This window comes from Hibiscus syriacus, unplaced genomic scaffold (genome assembly GCF_006381635.1).
Source record: "Hibiscus syriacus cultivar Baekdansim isolate YM2019G1 unplaced genomic scaffold, ASM638163v2 tig00112632_pilon, whole genome shotgun sequence".
Classification (NCBI taxonomy): Eukaryota; Viridiplantae; Streptophyta; class Magnoliopsida; order Malvales; family Malvaceae; genus Hibiscus; species Hibiscus syriacus.
Genome location: NW_024063371.1, coordinates 76,983 through 94,863, shown reverse-complemented (window position 1 = coordinate 94,863; position 17,881 = coordinate 76,983). Strand labels below are relative to the sequence as shown.

General features: G+C 36.8%; 1 protein-coding gene across 2 annotated transcripts; it reads right to left on the bottom strand.

Moving 5' to 3' along the window:
* Window positions 1-13,678: 13,678 nt before the first annotated feature.
* LOC120182163 (protein SUPPRESSOR OF MAX2 1-like) lies at window positions 13,679-17,881 on the bottom strand. Of its 2 annotated transcripts, XM_039187157.1 has the most exons (5): window positions 17,840-17,881; window positions 16,426-17,705; window positions 15,625-15,925; window positions 13,885-15,507; window positions 13,679-13,824 (listed from the first exon to the last, which is right to left on the bottom strand). In XM_039187157.1, the coding sequence occupies exons 2-5, from the start codon at window positions 17,652-17,654 to the stop codon at window positions 13,747-13,749; spliced, it is 3,231 nt and encodes a 1,076-aa protein (XP_039043088.1). In that variant the 5' UTR covers window positions 17,655-17,705; window positions 17,840-17,881; the 3' UTR covers window positions 13,679-13,746. The 2 variants fall into 2 exon arrangements, with proteins under 2 accessions (XP_039043088.1, XP_039043087.1); XM_039187156.1 differs by lacking the exon at window positions 17,840-17,881 and having other exon boundaries at window positions 16,426-17,762.

Sequence of the window (17,881 nt, the reverse complement as noted above, 5' to 3'; positions counted from 1 at the left end):
AATTTATATGGTGAATAGTTAGTGGGCAGGCGGATGTGGGGCGGACGAATGCGAGACGGGTAATGTCTCAAACCCATTACCCAAGGCCGGTATGACTTTTTACATCCACATCCACCCACTACTCACTAAACTTATACCCATCACCACCCCAATTGGAACGGATGGGGTGTGAAATCCACGAAATTGTACCTGTCATCCCTAGATTTAATATTTTTAATAGTTTGAGGTGATTACAATTCAATATATATTCATTATTTTTTTAATCTATTAATAATACACTTTACAAACACAATTATTCAAATTTTAAACTTTAAAAAAATAATACTCTTTTTAATACTAATATCCATTGATGAGTTTATTTAAATTTAATATTTGAATCTTAATATTTGTCCCATCGGACTCCAATAGGGCTGGGATGCCCCAAAATGCCTTAGTTCGTGATAGTCAATGCCCCCAACCCCTCTTTATTTATTTAATATGTTGAAGAAAAGGTAAGAGCAAGGTTTAAATAATTAAACAGAGGGAACAGGTAAGCATAGTTTATGTATTCTAAACCCTAAAAATAAATTATGCATGGACATAAAAATGTATGTACGTACGAACTTAAATAATTATATTAAAAATTTTAAATGGTATAGTGTTATAAAATTTTAGGAAATGTAAAATCGGATAATAAATAAAAAATATAAAAAAATTGAAAATTTTAAGAAGTACGATTACACCCAACACCCCCTTGATCTATTCCTGACAATAGCATATGCCGGTGCATGCAACACAAGTAATATTAAAATTAATATTTTTTAGATGTTTATTTTTTTCGAATAACTTAAAATGATTATAAAGTAATATATTTTCATAATCTTTCTTAATCATTAAGAATACATATATATCTTAGATACGCAACTGTTTGAACTCGAGATTTCTAGATGAAAACGTCAATAAAGCCACTTAATGGATCAAATATACTTACTATATATATTGGGGGAGATACAGAAAATACAGTATTATATTCATGCATCTTCCCATTATTTACTGTTGGCCTACTTGGAAATTAAGAGATTTGATTGTAACAAAAATAGCAAAGTCAAAGCAAATTCGCATGCGTAACGCAAAAGTTCATTCTTTACAAACACATCATGCATCAGGAAAGTCGTCGGTGAAAGCATAAAGTCAGCAATGCATGCTCTATAGCAGTTTTCGTACTTGTTCTATTAAAAAAAGTGTACCAGAAAGTATGAAAAAGATGGACCAAATTGTGGACCAATCAAAAGGTTGGACCCCGAATAAGTTCCAGACTAGGGTTAGTGGATTTGTATCATTCTACAAGTGCGTGTCACTGTTTCCTCTTATTGAGCACTTTTCTCATTCCATCGTCATTAGTGATTGTAACTTGAAAGATTTCACATTTTTCATTATTTTTGACAAATATGAGTTGTTGTTCTTAGAGTTCATAGGTTCGAGCATCAGAGGTCGTGGATTCGAGCACCAACAACTGCAATAAGGTGATTGAGTATTTATAGATTTAAAGTATTTAGAACATATACTACTTATAATCACCTTAACTCAATAAAAAAAGTCTTATGAGACTTGATAAAGCTATACTCTAAAGTCGGGGGACCATTCATGTACTTAACCCAAAATATATGAGATGCCATTAGCTGTTTTGAATTACATAAAAACGTGTTGAACCAATGGAGAGAGAAAAAATGCTACATCGTTCTCTACTTTTCATTTTTACGTACAAAATATTACTTAGATATTTTTTTTTATTAATATTAGTTATTTCCTTTCTATAACATATTATATTTTAATCCCCATCAATAACAAGAGAGTAAATTACAAAAGGGTAAAATATACAAATGATCCCCCAACTATATAATAATACTTTATTGAGTCCCTTAACTATTAAAAGTTACAAAATTGTCCCCTGACTATAGGAAATTGTTTTGTTGTGTCATTCGACTATTGAAAGTTATAAAATGATCACATGACTATTCATTATGTTCTAAACTCGTCATTTTTCGTTAAAATTTTGACAGTGGTATGAGTTGTACGATGACCTACTGATTGAGATATGATAAATATGATCTCATAATCTCAAATGACTACCTTATCATAGTCAACATATTAATGTTCACCTCAGACGACTGTTAAATTTTTAGCAGAAAATGACGGTTTGGAACATAATAAATAGTTGAGCGACTATTTTATAACTTTCAATAGTCAATGGACAAATCAAAGTAGTGTCTTATAGTCAAAGGACCATTTGTGTACTTTACCCATTTTAAAATTTGTATATAAAATTCAATGAAACATCAAATTTTATATGTAAACTTCTATTTTGTATAATTTTACATGCATGGTGTTAGGTATGGCTCATAAATATACCAGTAAAGAGGACAGGAGATGGAGCGGAGTGAGCGAAGCGAACATCAACTGTCCTTACAAAGAAAGTCTCGTTATGGGGTTACAAATTATGTGGGTTGGGGGTGCGGGGGCGTAGCCCCCGCGGTACGGTACAGGGTTGATTTTGTAATTATGTACCAGGGTTTTCTATTATAAATAGAGATGTAACCTAGACCTAAAATATCATTGAATAAAATTCTAGCGCCGCCTAGGCACCGAGGACGTAAGCACATTGCCGAACCTCGTAAAATTCTCGTGTTCTTTCGTTTTCTTTACCCGTTTTCGTCAACAATTGGTATCAGATGTCAGGAGCAAAATTCGAAGTCGCGAAATTCGATGGTCATGGTAACTTCGGATTATGGCAAACGAGGGTGAAGGATCTATTGGCGCAGCAAGGGATCTTGAAGGCTTTACGACCTACAAAGCCGGCGTCGATGGATGAGGAAGATTGGGAAGAATTGCAGCAGCGAGCGGCAGGAACCATACGATTATGCTTGGCGGACGAGGTCATGTATCACGTCATGCATCTATCGTCTCCAGACGAAATTTGGAGGAAGTTGGAAAGTCAGTTTATGTCCAAATCCTTAACGACAAAACTGTATCTGAAGCAGCGGCTGTATGGGCTGAAGATGCAGGACGATCACGATTTGGCGCAACACGTGAATGTCTTCAATCAAATCGTTTCTGATCTGGCTCGGCTTGATGTGAAAATTGAGGATGAAGACAGAGCGATGATTCTGTTGTGTTCGTTGCCTTCCTCTTACGAACACATGGTGACTACTCTTACTTATGGGAAAGAGACTATCAACGTTGAGGAGATTACTGCAGCCTTGTTGGCTCACAACCAGCGGAAGCAGAATGCAGGGGAAAGCTCTCAAGCCGATAGCTTATATGTCAAGGGTAATCGAGATCTTGGACGGAAGCCAGAGAAGGCAGGGTCCGGGAAGCGGAATTCCAGATCCAAATCCAGGGATAAGAAGACGATTCACTGTTACAAGTGCAAGGAGGCGGGACATATGAAGCGAGACTGTCCGAAGTTGAAAAAACAGACTGATGAGAAGCGTGATGGCTCATCCAAGTCTGTGAACGTGGTCGAGGATGATACTTCTGATTGCAGTGAGGGTGATATGCTTTCTATTTCAACGACACAATTGACGGATGCTTGGATTCTTGATTCTGGATGTTCTTATCACATCACGCCAAATAGGGAATGGTTTTCGACATACAGGCCGGTTAATTCTGGTTCGGTTTATTTGGGTGATGATCGATGTTGCAATATTGTTGGTATTGGTGATGTCAGAATTAAGATGCACGATGGCTCCGTTCGGACGTTGAGTGGTGTTCGACATATCCCAGACTTGAAGAAGAATTTGATTTCCTTGGGCACTTTGCACAAGAATGGTTTTATCCCTAAGGCTGACGAGGATAGGGAAACCATTCGGATTGTTAAAGGAGCATTGACTGTGATGAAAGGCAAGATGACTGCATGGAATATCTACAGATTGTTAGGGAGTACCGTTGCAGGTGGAGTTCACTCTGTTGAGTCCTGTGATGATACGACAAAATTGTGGCATATGCGCCTTGCTCATCTTAGTGAACGTGGTATGGCAGAATTACACAAGAGAAACTTGTTGCATGGTGTCAAAAGCTGTAAGCTCGATTTTTGCAAGTATTGTGTTCTTGGTAAACAGACTAAAGTCCGTTTCAAGACTGCGAAGCACACAACTAAAGGGATTCTTGATTATGTGCATTCTGATGTATGGGGGCCTTCCACGACATCGTCTTTGGGTGGATCTAGGTACTATGTTACTTTTATTGATGATTTTTCACGGAAAGTTTGGGTGTATTTTTTGAAACAGAAATCTGAAGTTTTTGAGAAGTTCAAGCTGTGGAAAGCTGAGGTAGAAAACCAAACAGGACGAAAAATCAAGTGTTTGCAGTCTGACAATGGTACGGAGTACACAGATTCACAGTTCCTACAATTCTGTAAGGAGCATGGGATTCAGAGGCATTTTACAGTGCGCAAGACACCACAACAGAATGGTGTTACGGAACGAATGAACATGTCGTTGAATGAAAGAGCCAGATGTTTGCGGTTGAATGCGGGGCTTCCCAAACACTTCTGGGCTGAGGCTGTTAACATGGCGTGTTACCTTATCAACAGATCGCCAAGGGCATCGCTGGCTGGGAAAGTTGCAGAAGAGGTATGGACTGGTCATGATGTTAGTTTTGATAACTTACGGATTTTTGGTTGTCCTGCTTATGTGCATGTACCTGCTGATGAGAGATCCAAACTTGATGCAAAATCGAAAGAGTGCATTTTTCTGGGTTACAAGAAAGGTGTCAAAGGATTCAAGTTCTGGGATCCAGTTGCGAAGAAAGTTGTGATTAGTAGAGATGTCGTTTTTGATGAACAGTCTATGTTGCAGCAGAAGCAAGACACGACAGTGGTAGATTTCGAGCAGTTTCCAGTTGAGAAACCAGAAACTTCTCAACCGACTTCTGGTGGTTCCACTACAGATGATTTGCAGGATTATAGTCTCGCCAGAGACAGGGTGAGACGGACGAATATAAAGCCTCCGAACAGATTGGGTTTTGAAGACTTGGTATCTTTTGCACTTACTGTTAGCAGTGATGATCCAGTTACTTTTCATGATGCCGTTACTAGTCAGGAAAACGACAAGTGGATGGCAGCCATGGTTGAGGAGATGGAGTCTTTGAATCACAATCGCACATGGGAGTTAGTTCCCCTTCCTGAGGGTAAGAAGCCGATTGGTTGCAAATGGGTGTATAAGAAGAAACCAGCAGTAACAGAAAAGAGGGGGAGAAGTTCAAGGCTCGTTTGGTAGCGAAGGGTTTTTCACAGCAGAAAGGAGTTGATTATGATGAAATCTTTTCTCCTGTGGTCAGGCACACTTCAATCCGAGCAGTACTTGCATTGGTGGCTAGTTGGGATTTGCATTTAGAGCAGATGGATGTTAAAACTGCTTTTTTGCATGGTGATTTAGAGGAGCAGATCTACATGCGGCAACCTGAAGGTTTCACTCAACCTAGAAACGAGCATTTAGTTTGCAGATTGAAGAAATCTTTGTACGGGTTAAAACAGTCTCCGAGACAGTGGTATAAACGGTTTGACTCCTATATGATCAAGATTGGCTACAACCGATGTGAGTATGATTGTTGTGTCTATGTTAAGAGCCTTGATGATGGTTCTTTTATTTTTCTATTACTGTATGTTGATGATATGTTGATTGCTGCGAAGAACATGGATGATGTTATCGGTTTGAAAACTTTATTAAGTCGGGAATTTGATATGAAAGATTTAGGTGCTGCAAAGAAAATTCTTGGAATGGAAATTTGCAGGGACAGAGACTCAAGGAAACTGCGGCTATCTCAACGGGGTTATGTTGAGAAAATGCTAGAAAGGTTTGCGATGAGCAGCGCGAAACCAGTTAGCACTCCATTGGCGAATCACTTTAAGCTCTCATCAGAACAGTGCCCTAAGACAGATAAGGAAGCTGAAAATATGGCAAAGGTTCCGTATTCTAATGATGTTGGTTGCTTGATGTATGCGATGGTATATACTCGTCCTGATTTAGCTCATGTTGTTAGTCAAGTTTGTAAGTACATGTCTAAACCTGGTAAGCAACATTGGGATGCAGTCAAGTGGATCTTTCGGTACTTAAAGGGTACTGTGGGACATGGAATTGTTTTTGGGAGTCAGCGGGATAATCCTTTGGTTGTAGGATATGTGGATTCAGATTTTACAGGTGACTTGGATAATAGAAGATCTACGACAGGGTATGTGTTTACTCTTGGTGGAGGGCCTATTTGCTGGAAGTCTACTGTTCAATCTGTCGTGGCACTATCTACAACTGAAGCTGAATACATGGCAGCGGTTGAAGCTGCAAAAGAAGCTTTATGGCTTACTGGTTTAGTGAAGGAGTTGGGTGTTCAACAATGTGGAGTTCAGTTGCTTTGTGATAATCAAAGTGCTATTCACTTGGCTAAGAATCAGGTGTATCGTGCTAGAACTAAACATATTGATATAAGGTTCCACAAGATCAGAGAGTTGGTTGCATCTGGAGAGGTTTTGTTTCAGAAGGTACATACTGATGAGAATGCCGTTGATATGTTCACCAAGCCAGTTACGACAGACAAGTTCAAGCATTGCTTGGACTTGTTGAATGTTTCGAGTTGTTAAAGAAGCAAGGTAACCCAACCTACATTGAAGTTTCCAAGGGGCAGGATATTCGCCAAGGTGGAGATTTGTTAGGTATGGCTCATAAATATACCAGTAAAGAGGACAGGAGATGGAGCGGAGTGAGTGAACATCAACTGTCCTTACAAAGAAAGTCTCGTTATGGGGTTACAAATTATGTGGGTTGGGGGTGCGGGGGCGTAGCCCCCGCGGTACGGTACATGGTTGATTTTGTAATTATGTACTAGGGTTTTCTATTATAAATAGAGATGTAACCTAGACCTAAAATATCATTGAATAAAATTCTAGCGCCGCCTAGGCACCGAGGACGTAAGCACATTGCCGAACCTCGTAAAATTCTCGTGTTCTTTCGTTTTCTTTACCCGTTTTCGTCAACACATGGTTTGTTTTATTAGCTTGTGAGACTAGGGGAGGATAATTTAACCCGAATCTGACTGGTTTCGATCCGATCAAATAAGGTCGAATTTATTTTATGAAAAATTCAGAATCGAGTCGAATTTATATTCTAAAAGATCGGGTCGTCGGGTCGAAGTCGGGTGAATGATATATATTTTCAGGTCAATTATCATCCCTATGTGGGACAAAGCAGTGCTAAAAAGTTAATTAAAGATGATTAAACATATAAAGCTTTTGAAAGTCTCGTCTAATTATTAGATAAAATAAGCTTAGGGATTGAATTTGTAAGTTAAGAAGATGAACGTGGAGTAGTTGGGTTTCTTTTTCTTTTTCATTGCTAAAAAGGCCGACATATAAAGGTGTAAAGTATGCATGTTGGAGAAGAAACCCCAGCGTTCCTCGTTTTTGTCTGTTTTTTATTAACCTAAAAGACAATATTTCAAAGTCGGAATAATTAATTTATTTTAAACTAAAAGGCAATATTATTTTATTTTATCTAATATTTGAGGCTACAAAAGAAAGGAAAGATGTGAGGTTGAGGATCAGTGCGCGGAGGTTTCAGTTTCGCTATTTCCAATGCACGCGGCGGTCGAAAGATAAATACAATTAGGGTAAACTACAAATTTCATTATTAAACGTTACTATCACTCATATTTTTCTCATTGAACTTTAAAAGTTTTCAATTTATTTACGGAACTTAATACATTGAATTTTTCGTCCTTGAACTTTACTTTCTCTCTCCTATTATAATCACTCTATCGGTAAATAGTTAACAACGTTAAAAATGACGTCGTTTTAAAAAAATAAAATTTTCACAAAAATAATTTTTTTTGCATCTATATAACCAGTGGCATAACTTGCTGATAGAGATTGTGGGTAGACGTAAAACTTTGAAAAAATTAGAAGTTTAAATTAAAATTTTCAAAAAAATTTGAAGGGTTTGGTTTATGTTTTTTCCCAAAAATATTAATGTCTAACTAAAATTTTTGAAATTTTGAGAGGCTGAAGAAGAATTTTTTAAAATTATGGGGATTTAATTGAGAACATTCAAAAATTTTAAAGTTAAACCTTATTTTTTAAAAATTTTAGGGGCATAAAATTAATTTTTCCTAAAAATTTAAAAGGTCTAAACTATGATTTTTTAAATTTTGGAGGGCCATGACCCTCAATAGCCATGCTTATATTATGCCACTGTATATAACTGCACATTTTCAAACTATTATTTAAAGGTCGAGTGACCAAAAAATTCAACGTATTAAATTCAGTGATAAAATTAAAATAATTTAAAATACGGTGAGTGAAATAAAAAAAATATTAAAATTCAGTCATCAAATTTATAATTTACCATAAAGGGAAGACTAATTTATGTCAAGTTTTCCCATCTTATTACCGCTTTGTAAGATAACATCATTGTTTGGATCTACAGACGTAGATAAGATTTTATGTTAAGGGTAAATTTAAATTTAAGGAGAGAAATTAAAATTTAAAAAGGGACGAAAACATATTTCTAATAAAAAATACATAAAAAATCTAAAATTTATGATAATTTTAAATTTTTAAGGGAGTAACCGCCCCCACCCGTCCTTCGATCCATCTCTGTTAGGATCTAATAGAAGAAATATGAAATACGTAAAAATTTAAATTTGGATCTAATAGAAGAAAACAGTACATAAATATTAGAAATACGTAAAAATTATATTTTATTTATGTTTACAAAACTGATACAGAAACTTATATACGATTTCCAAAATGGTCCTCACGGAGTTAATACGTATCCATAATAAAATAAAAAATCAAATAATAATAATAAAAAGGTGGGGGGAGAGATTGTGTAATTTAACTAAAATGAAGGATATCGTTAATCTATCAACATCTCCATCGCCCTCCTCTGCTAATCAACTCTTTACCACTCAACCGTAAAAAACCAGTTGAGCATATTTACATCTCTATCCAACACAAATCCCGAAATATCAACTCTACCCCTTTCTTTTCCGAGTATAGATATATTTTTATTCCATACCATATTTCCTCACTACCGGACCCCATCATCGACAACTACCTTCACACTGCCGGGAAGCCAATCTCCATGGCTTCGATTACAGGACTCGGAATCGAGTTCAAGTCGAACGACTAGAGACTCCTCCGACGTGGGGATTTGTGTTTTGAGCTGTCGTAAGCTTGGAACCAATGCTTTCTCTGTCCATTCTTCTAATCCGGTTCGGCCTATGCATATCCCACTTGTGATTTTTTCCAGAGCTTCATTTACGATCTCGATCGTAAACCTGCCGCCGATAATGCTGCAAAAATTATAAGTCATGTCCTATAAATACTTATACCCTAATATTTGGTTAAATTATAAGTCATGTCCTATAAATCCTAAGATTTATACAACAATCTCTGAAATTATACATATATTCATAATGGTCCTAAATTTATATGGTGAATAGTTAGTGGGCAGGCGGATGTGGGGCAGACGAATGCGAGACGGGTAATGTCTCAAACCCATTACCCAAGGCCGGTATGACTTTTTACATCCACATCCACCCACTACTCACTAAACTTATACCCATCACCACCCCAATTGGAACGGATGGGGTGTGAAATCCACGAAATTGTACTTGTCATCCCTAAATTTAATATTTTTAATAGTTTGAGGTGATTACAATTCAATATATATTCGTTATTTTTTTAATCTATTAATAATACACTTTACAAATACAATTATTCAAATTTTAAACTTTTAAAAAATAATACTCTTTTTAATACTAATATCCATTGATGAGTTTATTTAAATTTAATATTTGAATCTTAATATTTGTCCCATCGGACTCCAATAGGGCTGGGATGCCCCAAAATGCCTTAGTTCGTGATAGTCAATGCCCCCAACCCCTCTTTATTTATTTAATATGTTGAAGAAAAGGTAAGAGCAAGGTTTAAATAATTAAACAGAGGGAACAGGTAAGCATAGTTTATGTATTCTAAACCCTAAAAATAAATTATGCATGGACATAAAAATGTATGTACGTACGAACTTAAATAATTATATTAAAAATTTTAAATGGTATAGTGTTATAAAATTTTAGGAAATGTAAAATCGGATAATAAATAAAAAATATAAAAAAAATTGAAAATTTTAAGAAGTACGATTACACCCAACACCCCCTTGATCTATTCCTGACAATAGCATATGCCGGTGCATGCAACACAAGTAATATTAAAATTAATATTTTTTAGATGTTTATTTTTTTCGAATAACTTAAAACGATTATAAAGTAATATATTTTCATAATCTTTCTTAATCATTAAGAATACATATATATCTTAGATACGCAACTGTTTGAACTCGAGATTTCTAGATGAAAACGTCAATAAAGCCACTTAATGGATCAAATATACTTACTATATATATTGGGGGAGATACAGAAAATACAGTATTATATTCATGCATCTTCCCATTATTTACTGTTGGCCTACTTGGAAATTAAGAGATTTGATTGTAACAAAAATAGCAAAGTCAAAGCAAATTCGCATGCGTAACGCAAAAGTTCATTCTTTACAAACACATCATGCATCAGGAAAGTCGTCGGTGAAAGCATAAAGTCAGCAATGCATGCTCTATAGCAGTTTTCTTACTTGTTCTATTAAAAAAAGTGTACCAGAAAGTATGAAAAAGATGGACCAAATTGTGGACCAATCAAAAGGTTGGACCCCGAATAAGTTCCAGACTAGGGTTAGTGGATTTGTATCATTCTACAAGTGCGTGTCACTGTTTCCTCTTATTGACCACTTTTCTCATTCCATCGTCATTAGTGATTGTAACTTAAAAAGATTTCACATTTTTCATTATTTTTGACAAATATGAGTTGTTGTTTTTAGAGTTCATAGGTTCGAGCATCAGAGGATCGTGGATTCGAGCACCAACGACTGCAATAAGGTGATTGAGTATTTATAGATTTAGAGTATTTAGAACATATACTACTTATAATCACCTTAACTCAATAAAAAAAATCATATGAGACTTGATAAAGCTATACTCTAAAGTCGGGGGACCATTCATGTACTTAACCCAAAATATATGAGATGCCATTAGCTGTTTTGAATTACATAAAAACGTGTTGAACCAATGGAGAGAGAAAAAATGCTACATCGTTCTCTACTTTTCATTTTTACGTACAAAATATTACTTAGATATTTTTTTATTAATATTAGTTATTTCCTTTCTATAACATATTATATTTTAATCCCCATCAATAACAAGAGAGTAAATTACAAAAGGGTAAAATATACAAATGATCCCCCAACTATATGATAATACTTTATTAAGTCCCTTAACTATTAAAAGTTACAAAATTGTCCCCTGACTATAGGAAATTATTTTGTTGTGTCATTCGACTATTGAAAGTTATAAAATGATCACCTGACTATTCATTATGTTCTAAACTCGTCATTTTTCGTTAAAATTTTGACAGTGGTCTGAGTTGTATGATGACCTACTGATTGAGATATGATAAATATGATCTCATAATCTCAAATAACTACCTTATCTTAGTCAACATATTAATGTTCAGCTCAGACGATCGTTAAATTTTTAGCAGAAAATGACGGTTTGGAACATAATAAATAGTTGAACGACTATTTTATAACTTTCAATAGTCAATGGACAAATCAAAGTAGTGTCTTATAGTCAAAGGACTATTTGTGTACTTTACCCATTTTAAAATTGTATATAAAATTCAATGAAACATCAAATTTTATATGTAAACTTCTATTTTGTATAATTTTACATATGAATTTTACATGCATGGTTTGTTTTATTAGCTTGTGAGACTAGGGAGGATAATTTAACCCGAATCTGACGGGTTTCGATCCGATCAAATAAGGTCGAATTTATTTTAAGAAAAATTCGGAATCGAGTCGAATTTATATTCTAAAAGATCAGGTCGTCGGGTCGAAGTTGGGTGAATGATATATATTTTCAGGTCAATTATCATCCCTATGTGGGACAAAGCAATACTAAAAAGTTAATTAAAGATGATTAACATATAAAGCTTTTGAAAGTCTCGTCTAATTATTAGATAAAATAAGCTTAGGGATTGAATTTGTAAGTTAAAAAGATCAACGTGGAGTAGTTGGGTTTCTTTTTCTTTTTCATTGCTAAAAAGGCCGACATATAAAGGTGTAAAGTATGCATGTTGGAGAAGAAACCCCAGCGTTCCTCGTTTTTGTCTGTTTTTTATTAACCTAAAAGACAATATTTCAAAGTCGGAATAATTAATTTATTTTAAACTAAAAGGCAATATTATTTTATTTTATCTAATATTTGAGGCTACAAAAGAAAGGAAAGATGTGAGGTTGAGGATCAGTGCGCGGAGGTTTTAGTTTCGCTATTTACAATGCACGCGGCGGTCGAAAGATAAATACAATTAGGGTAAACTACAAATTTCATTATTAAACGTTACTATCACTCATATTTTTCTCATTGAACTTTAAAAGTTTTCAATTTATTTACGGAACTTAATACATTGAATTTTTCGTCATTAAACTTTACTTTCTCTCTCCTATTATAATCACTCTATCGGTAAATAGTTAACAACGTTAAAAATGACGTCGTTTTAAAAAAATAAAATTTTCACAAAAATAATTTTTTTGCATCTATATAACCAGTGGCAGAACTTGCTGATAGAGATTGTGGGTAGACGTAAAACTTTGAAAAAATTAGAAGTTTAAATTAAAATTTTCAAAAAAATTTGAAGGGTTTGGTTTATGTTTTTTCCAAAAAATATTAATGTCTAACTAAAATTTTTGAAATTTTGAGAGGCTGAAGAAGAATTTTTTAAAATTATGGGAGGGGATTTAATTGAGAACATTCAAAAATTTTAAAGTTAAACCTTATTTTTAAAAAATTTTAGGGGCATAAAATTAATTTTTTTTGAAAATTTAAAAGGTCTAAACTATGATTTTTTAAATTTTGGAGGGCCATGACCCTCAATAGCCATGCTTATATTATGTCACTGTATATAACTGCACATTTTCAAACTATTATTTAAAGGTCGAGTGACCAAAAAATTCAACGTATTAAGTTCAGTGATAAAATTAAAATAATTTAAATACGGTGAGTGAAATAAAAAAAATATTAAAATTCAGTCATCAAATTTATAATTTACCATAAAGGGAAGACTAATTTATGTCAAGTTTTCCCATCTTATTACCGCTTTGTAAGATAACATCATTGTTTGGATCTACAGACGTAGACAAGATTTTATGTTAAGGGTAAATTTAAATTTAAGGAGAGAAATTAAAATTTAAAAAGGGACGAAAACATATTTCTAATAAAAAATACATAAAAAATCTAAAATTTATGATAATTTTAAATTTTTAAGGGAGTAACCGCCCCCACCCGTCCTTCGATCCATCTCTGTTAGGATCTAATAGAAGAAATATGAAATACGTAAAAATTTAAATTTGGATCTAATAGAAGAAAACAGTACATAAATGTTAGAAATACGTAAAAATTATATTTTATTTATGTTTACAAAACTGATACAGAAACTTATTTACGATTTCCAAAATGGTCCTCACGGAGTTAATACGTATCCATAATAAAATAAAAAATCAAATAATAATAATAAAAAGGTGGGGGGAGAGATTGTGTAATTTAACTAAAATGAAGGATATCGTTAATCTATCAACATCTCCATCGCCCTCCTCTGCTAATCAACTCTTTACCACTCAACCGTAAAAAACCAGTTGAGCATATTTACATCTCTATCCAACACAAATCCCGAAATATCAACTCTACCCCTTTCTTTTCCGAGTATAGATATATTTTTATTCCATACCATATTTCCTCACTACCGGACCCCATCATCGACAACTACCTTCACACTGCCGGGAAGCAAATCTCCATGGCTTCGATTACAGGACTCGGAATCGAGTTCAAGTCGAACGACTAGAGACTCCTCCGACGTGGGGATTTGTGTTTTGAGCTGTCGTAAGCTTGGAACCAATGCTTTCTCTGTCCATTCTTCTAATCCGGTTCGGCCTATGCATATCCCACTTGTGATTTTTTCCAGAGCTTCATTTACGATCTCGATCGTAAACCTGCCGCCGATAATGCTGCAAAACTTTTTAATTACCAAGTTGGATATATCTCGTCTAATGGGACCGAAATCGACGGGTTTAAAGATGATGGCCTCGTCCACGAAATTTAGCAACTCATGAGATGCTGATGATGATGTTGAGTTGGATAACAGCCTGTTTGTCAGGCCATGATCTTCTTCATGATTGACCGTGAGATCACTGGAATTGTGTGATCCATCTGCTGCTTTTTCCTCCTCCACATCGGCAGCCTCATTAAGATCAAACGATAGAGAACCACAATCCGTCCTCGGCTTTGTTGCCCTGTCCTCCTCATGCAGCCAACTGGCTCGGCGCTTTGCAGTTTTCTCACAAACGGATAACCTTAATTGCCAACCTCCGCTTGCTAAAGTGGTAAGCTTCTGTTCATCCAGGGAAATGCCGTTTGATGTGAAATTAAGATTACCCGGCATCCGACTAGAAGTGAGGATAAAAATGACATTTCCTACACTGATCTCACGACCATGAGAATCGGCAATTCGACCTCTCTCAATTGCTCGTTTTATGCTGCCTCTAACTAGCATATCTGCTTCATCAATATCATCAAGAACTACTACAGAGAAAGGGTTTCTCCTAACTGCCTCCGCTATTTTATCAACCACAGTTTTACCACGGAAACTCACATCAGATTCCCCGTCATCAAGTCTTGAACCAAGACTTATCACAAATGGATGAGCCCCACATACTTGATCTGAGAGGGCCAATGCCATCTTCTTCTTGCCTACCCTGTCAGGGCCAGCAAACAAGAGCCAAATGTCACCCTTTGAACCAGTACCCCGCCGTTTTCCATTGCCTAATCTACACTGCGTCACTGTTGTGACCACTGAAGATGCTGCATCCCGCTGCCACCACACCTGATCTACTAGACCCTTAAGGAGTTTCTTGAATGACTCAACATCTAACGTGTTCAACAGCTTGTTGCTTTGCAAATCTTGCAACTTGTTCACTGGTTCAGAAGATATAAGGCCTAAAAGGTCCTGCAGACGCTTTTTATCAGTTCTTTCAGGTGTGGTCTCAGTGACCTTTGGTCGTCCAAGAACAAGGTCCGTCTTTACAGGGCTTCCAGGTGGGCTACTTGTCCGCTCCATTGGTTGGCTAGCTACTAATTGTGGGTTCAGTTGCAGTGTCTCCCCAATGTTTTTGTTTAATGGTAATTTGGGTTGGAAAGTTTGGCGTCCTAGCAGACTTGAATTGTACAAGCTCATCATTGGGAGAGCAGCAGGAGCGAATCTCTCATGGCCTAGACTGGGCTGATGGAAATTTGGATGGAGTTGCAAGCATGTGTCGTTCCACTTCTTTTGCAATTCTTGAGTCTTCTGAGTCCAGATCATGTCTTGATCCTTAGTCTGTATATAACAAACCATTGTAACACTGAAGCTTAGATGGAAGGCGAAAATGATTTGCCAGTGCAGATATTCAACACCGACCACACACACATAAAAAGAATTAATAAGACTTGTTACCTGCATCTCATCTACTGTTTTGACATCACTATCGTGAGCCTGGGCATTCTGCAACCACTGCGGCAATGCTGGCCGAGTTGACTCTGACCTAATGTCTGATGAACGTTGCTCAAACTCCTTGGCTGCTACAAGTTTGGCGAGATCTTGTTTATAGTTCTGCATACACTGCGGGCAACAACCGGTTTTCCGAGCAGGGTCAAAATTTTCAGAGGGTTGCCTAGTTTGAGCAGTTGTAGTTGCAAACGCCTTCAATGAAGAAAGGGACTCAACGGAGCAGCCATGTATCCCATTGCTCCCAAGCCTAGAAGATAAGAAGCATATTACAAGTTAATCAACCATACCCACCAGCTACAAAATCGATGGAAACCAGAAAAAGAGTCCAAAATCCACAGTTCAAATTGCGGCATCTGAGTTCAAAATTTGGATAGAAACCAAATAAGAGCGAGCAAGACAAAGACAAACGGAAACATGAATGTAAATGCCTCTTATCGACTTGAAGGAACCCTTTTGCATTAACCAAAGCCCAAAGCTGACAGGGAGAAAAATGTTAAAAGTTCAGATCAGAATCAACCTTTTCCCAAGAATAAAATCCATTAGTAGCACAATAACCATGGATTCTATAAACAGAAATTTCCTGATACCCACTAATATTCTATATTCAACTTGAATTGAATTCCAAAACTTTGAACCTTAACTTTTTCCCAGCATCATCTGATCGAATTTAAGCTTTTCAACATTAAAAAACCAATGCTAAAAATAAACAAAACATAAAAAAAGCTTGCAAGTTGTTAAAGTAAGCACCTAGAGAACATTCCCGGCGACGGAGCTCTGGCAGCGATCGGAACAGCCTGTAAACCCCAGTCATTCTCCATTGAAGGATGATAAACTTGACATCTCAAATAAGTTTCACAAGTAGCAGTTCCGATCAGCCAAACTCTGGCACTCCCTTCTCCAAATCTCCCCAACAGCTTCCCCATCTCAACCACTGCAGCGCGCCCGGCTTCCGGTACCGTCTGCTGCTGCTGTTGAACCCCACCGACACGACCCACGGCCTGATGAATCTCTACTAACCACTTCAAGTCACCCAAATCAAGAATCACCCCTCCACAATCCAAGTTTCCAATCATTGCTCCAACTTTAGTGCCCAATTCCTTGATTTTTGAAACCATTTGGGTTTTATCTAATGTGAAATCTTTCTGCAGACTAACCACCTCAACGTTTCTCAAAACCCCATCGATTTCCTTACTCTCAATCTTTCTCAAAATCTCCTTGACAATCAATTCCGGTTCCGAATCACCGACCAAAACCGGGTTCATCTTCTTACTCCTCGTCAGAATATCTATTACCCGCTTAACTTCCTCACTTCTTTGCTGGCCGGCTGCCCCTTGCTGTAATCTCGGATTCAAATACAAGTTCCGATTGGATGGGGGCGCGGCTACTGTGGAAGCAGGAGCCATGACGGTTCTGAATCCCAATCCGATTGGACCAGCAGTGTTGACTGAGTTTGGAGTCGTTGAGCTGAGTGATTGTTCAATGGTTGCTTTAACAGCTGGACTCGAAAAACTGGCCTCACGCATGACTCTACTAACACTTGGATCATCAAGAATCGATATTATTAATTGTTCCAATTCCACCTTAACAGCCAAAAGCGGCTGTTGTTGTTGCTCGGGACATCCACGGCGTTGATGGGCTTGAGCACGTTTAAGAGCAGCCATTAAAGCATTGGAAATTGGAGGGTCGAGCCCCGGGCTGCCGCCACTACCGGTGTTTTGGGCTGTGGGGAGATGCTCCAACGCAACGCTGAAGCAAAGCTCCAAGGCTCGACACTGCAACGGATGAGAAGAATTGGGGTGGGATTTGATACATGCTTGGCGAAGGAATCCGGAAGGAGATGCAAGGAGCGTTGCTGCCACATGGAGCGGCGTCGTTTGGCCGTGATTCCGACGGCTCGCTTCAGCTATCGAATGGTTCAACACGCTGGCCGCCTCCGGCATCAGGGTCTGTTGGATCGTGCTTAATCCGGCTCTCATTTATTCCCCTTTCTTCTTCTTTCTCCTCCTCCTCTTTGGGTAACTATATTCCTAAATCGGTTTAGTTTACTATAATCTAAAAGAAAGAAAAGAGCCTGGAAACAGACAGTGAAACGAATCAGCAAATGGAAGCTTTTTTACAGAGGAAAACAACAAAGTCTGAAAGAAATCATAGATAGAGAAGCTTATATGCTCGTTAACTTTAAGTTATTATGTCATCTTTATCT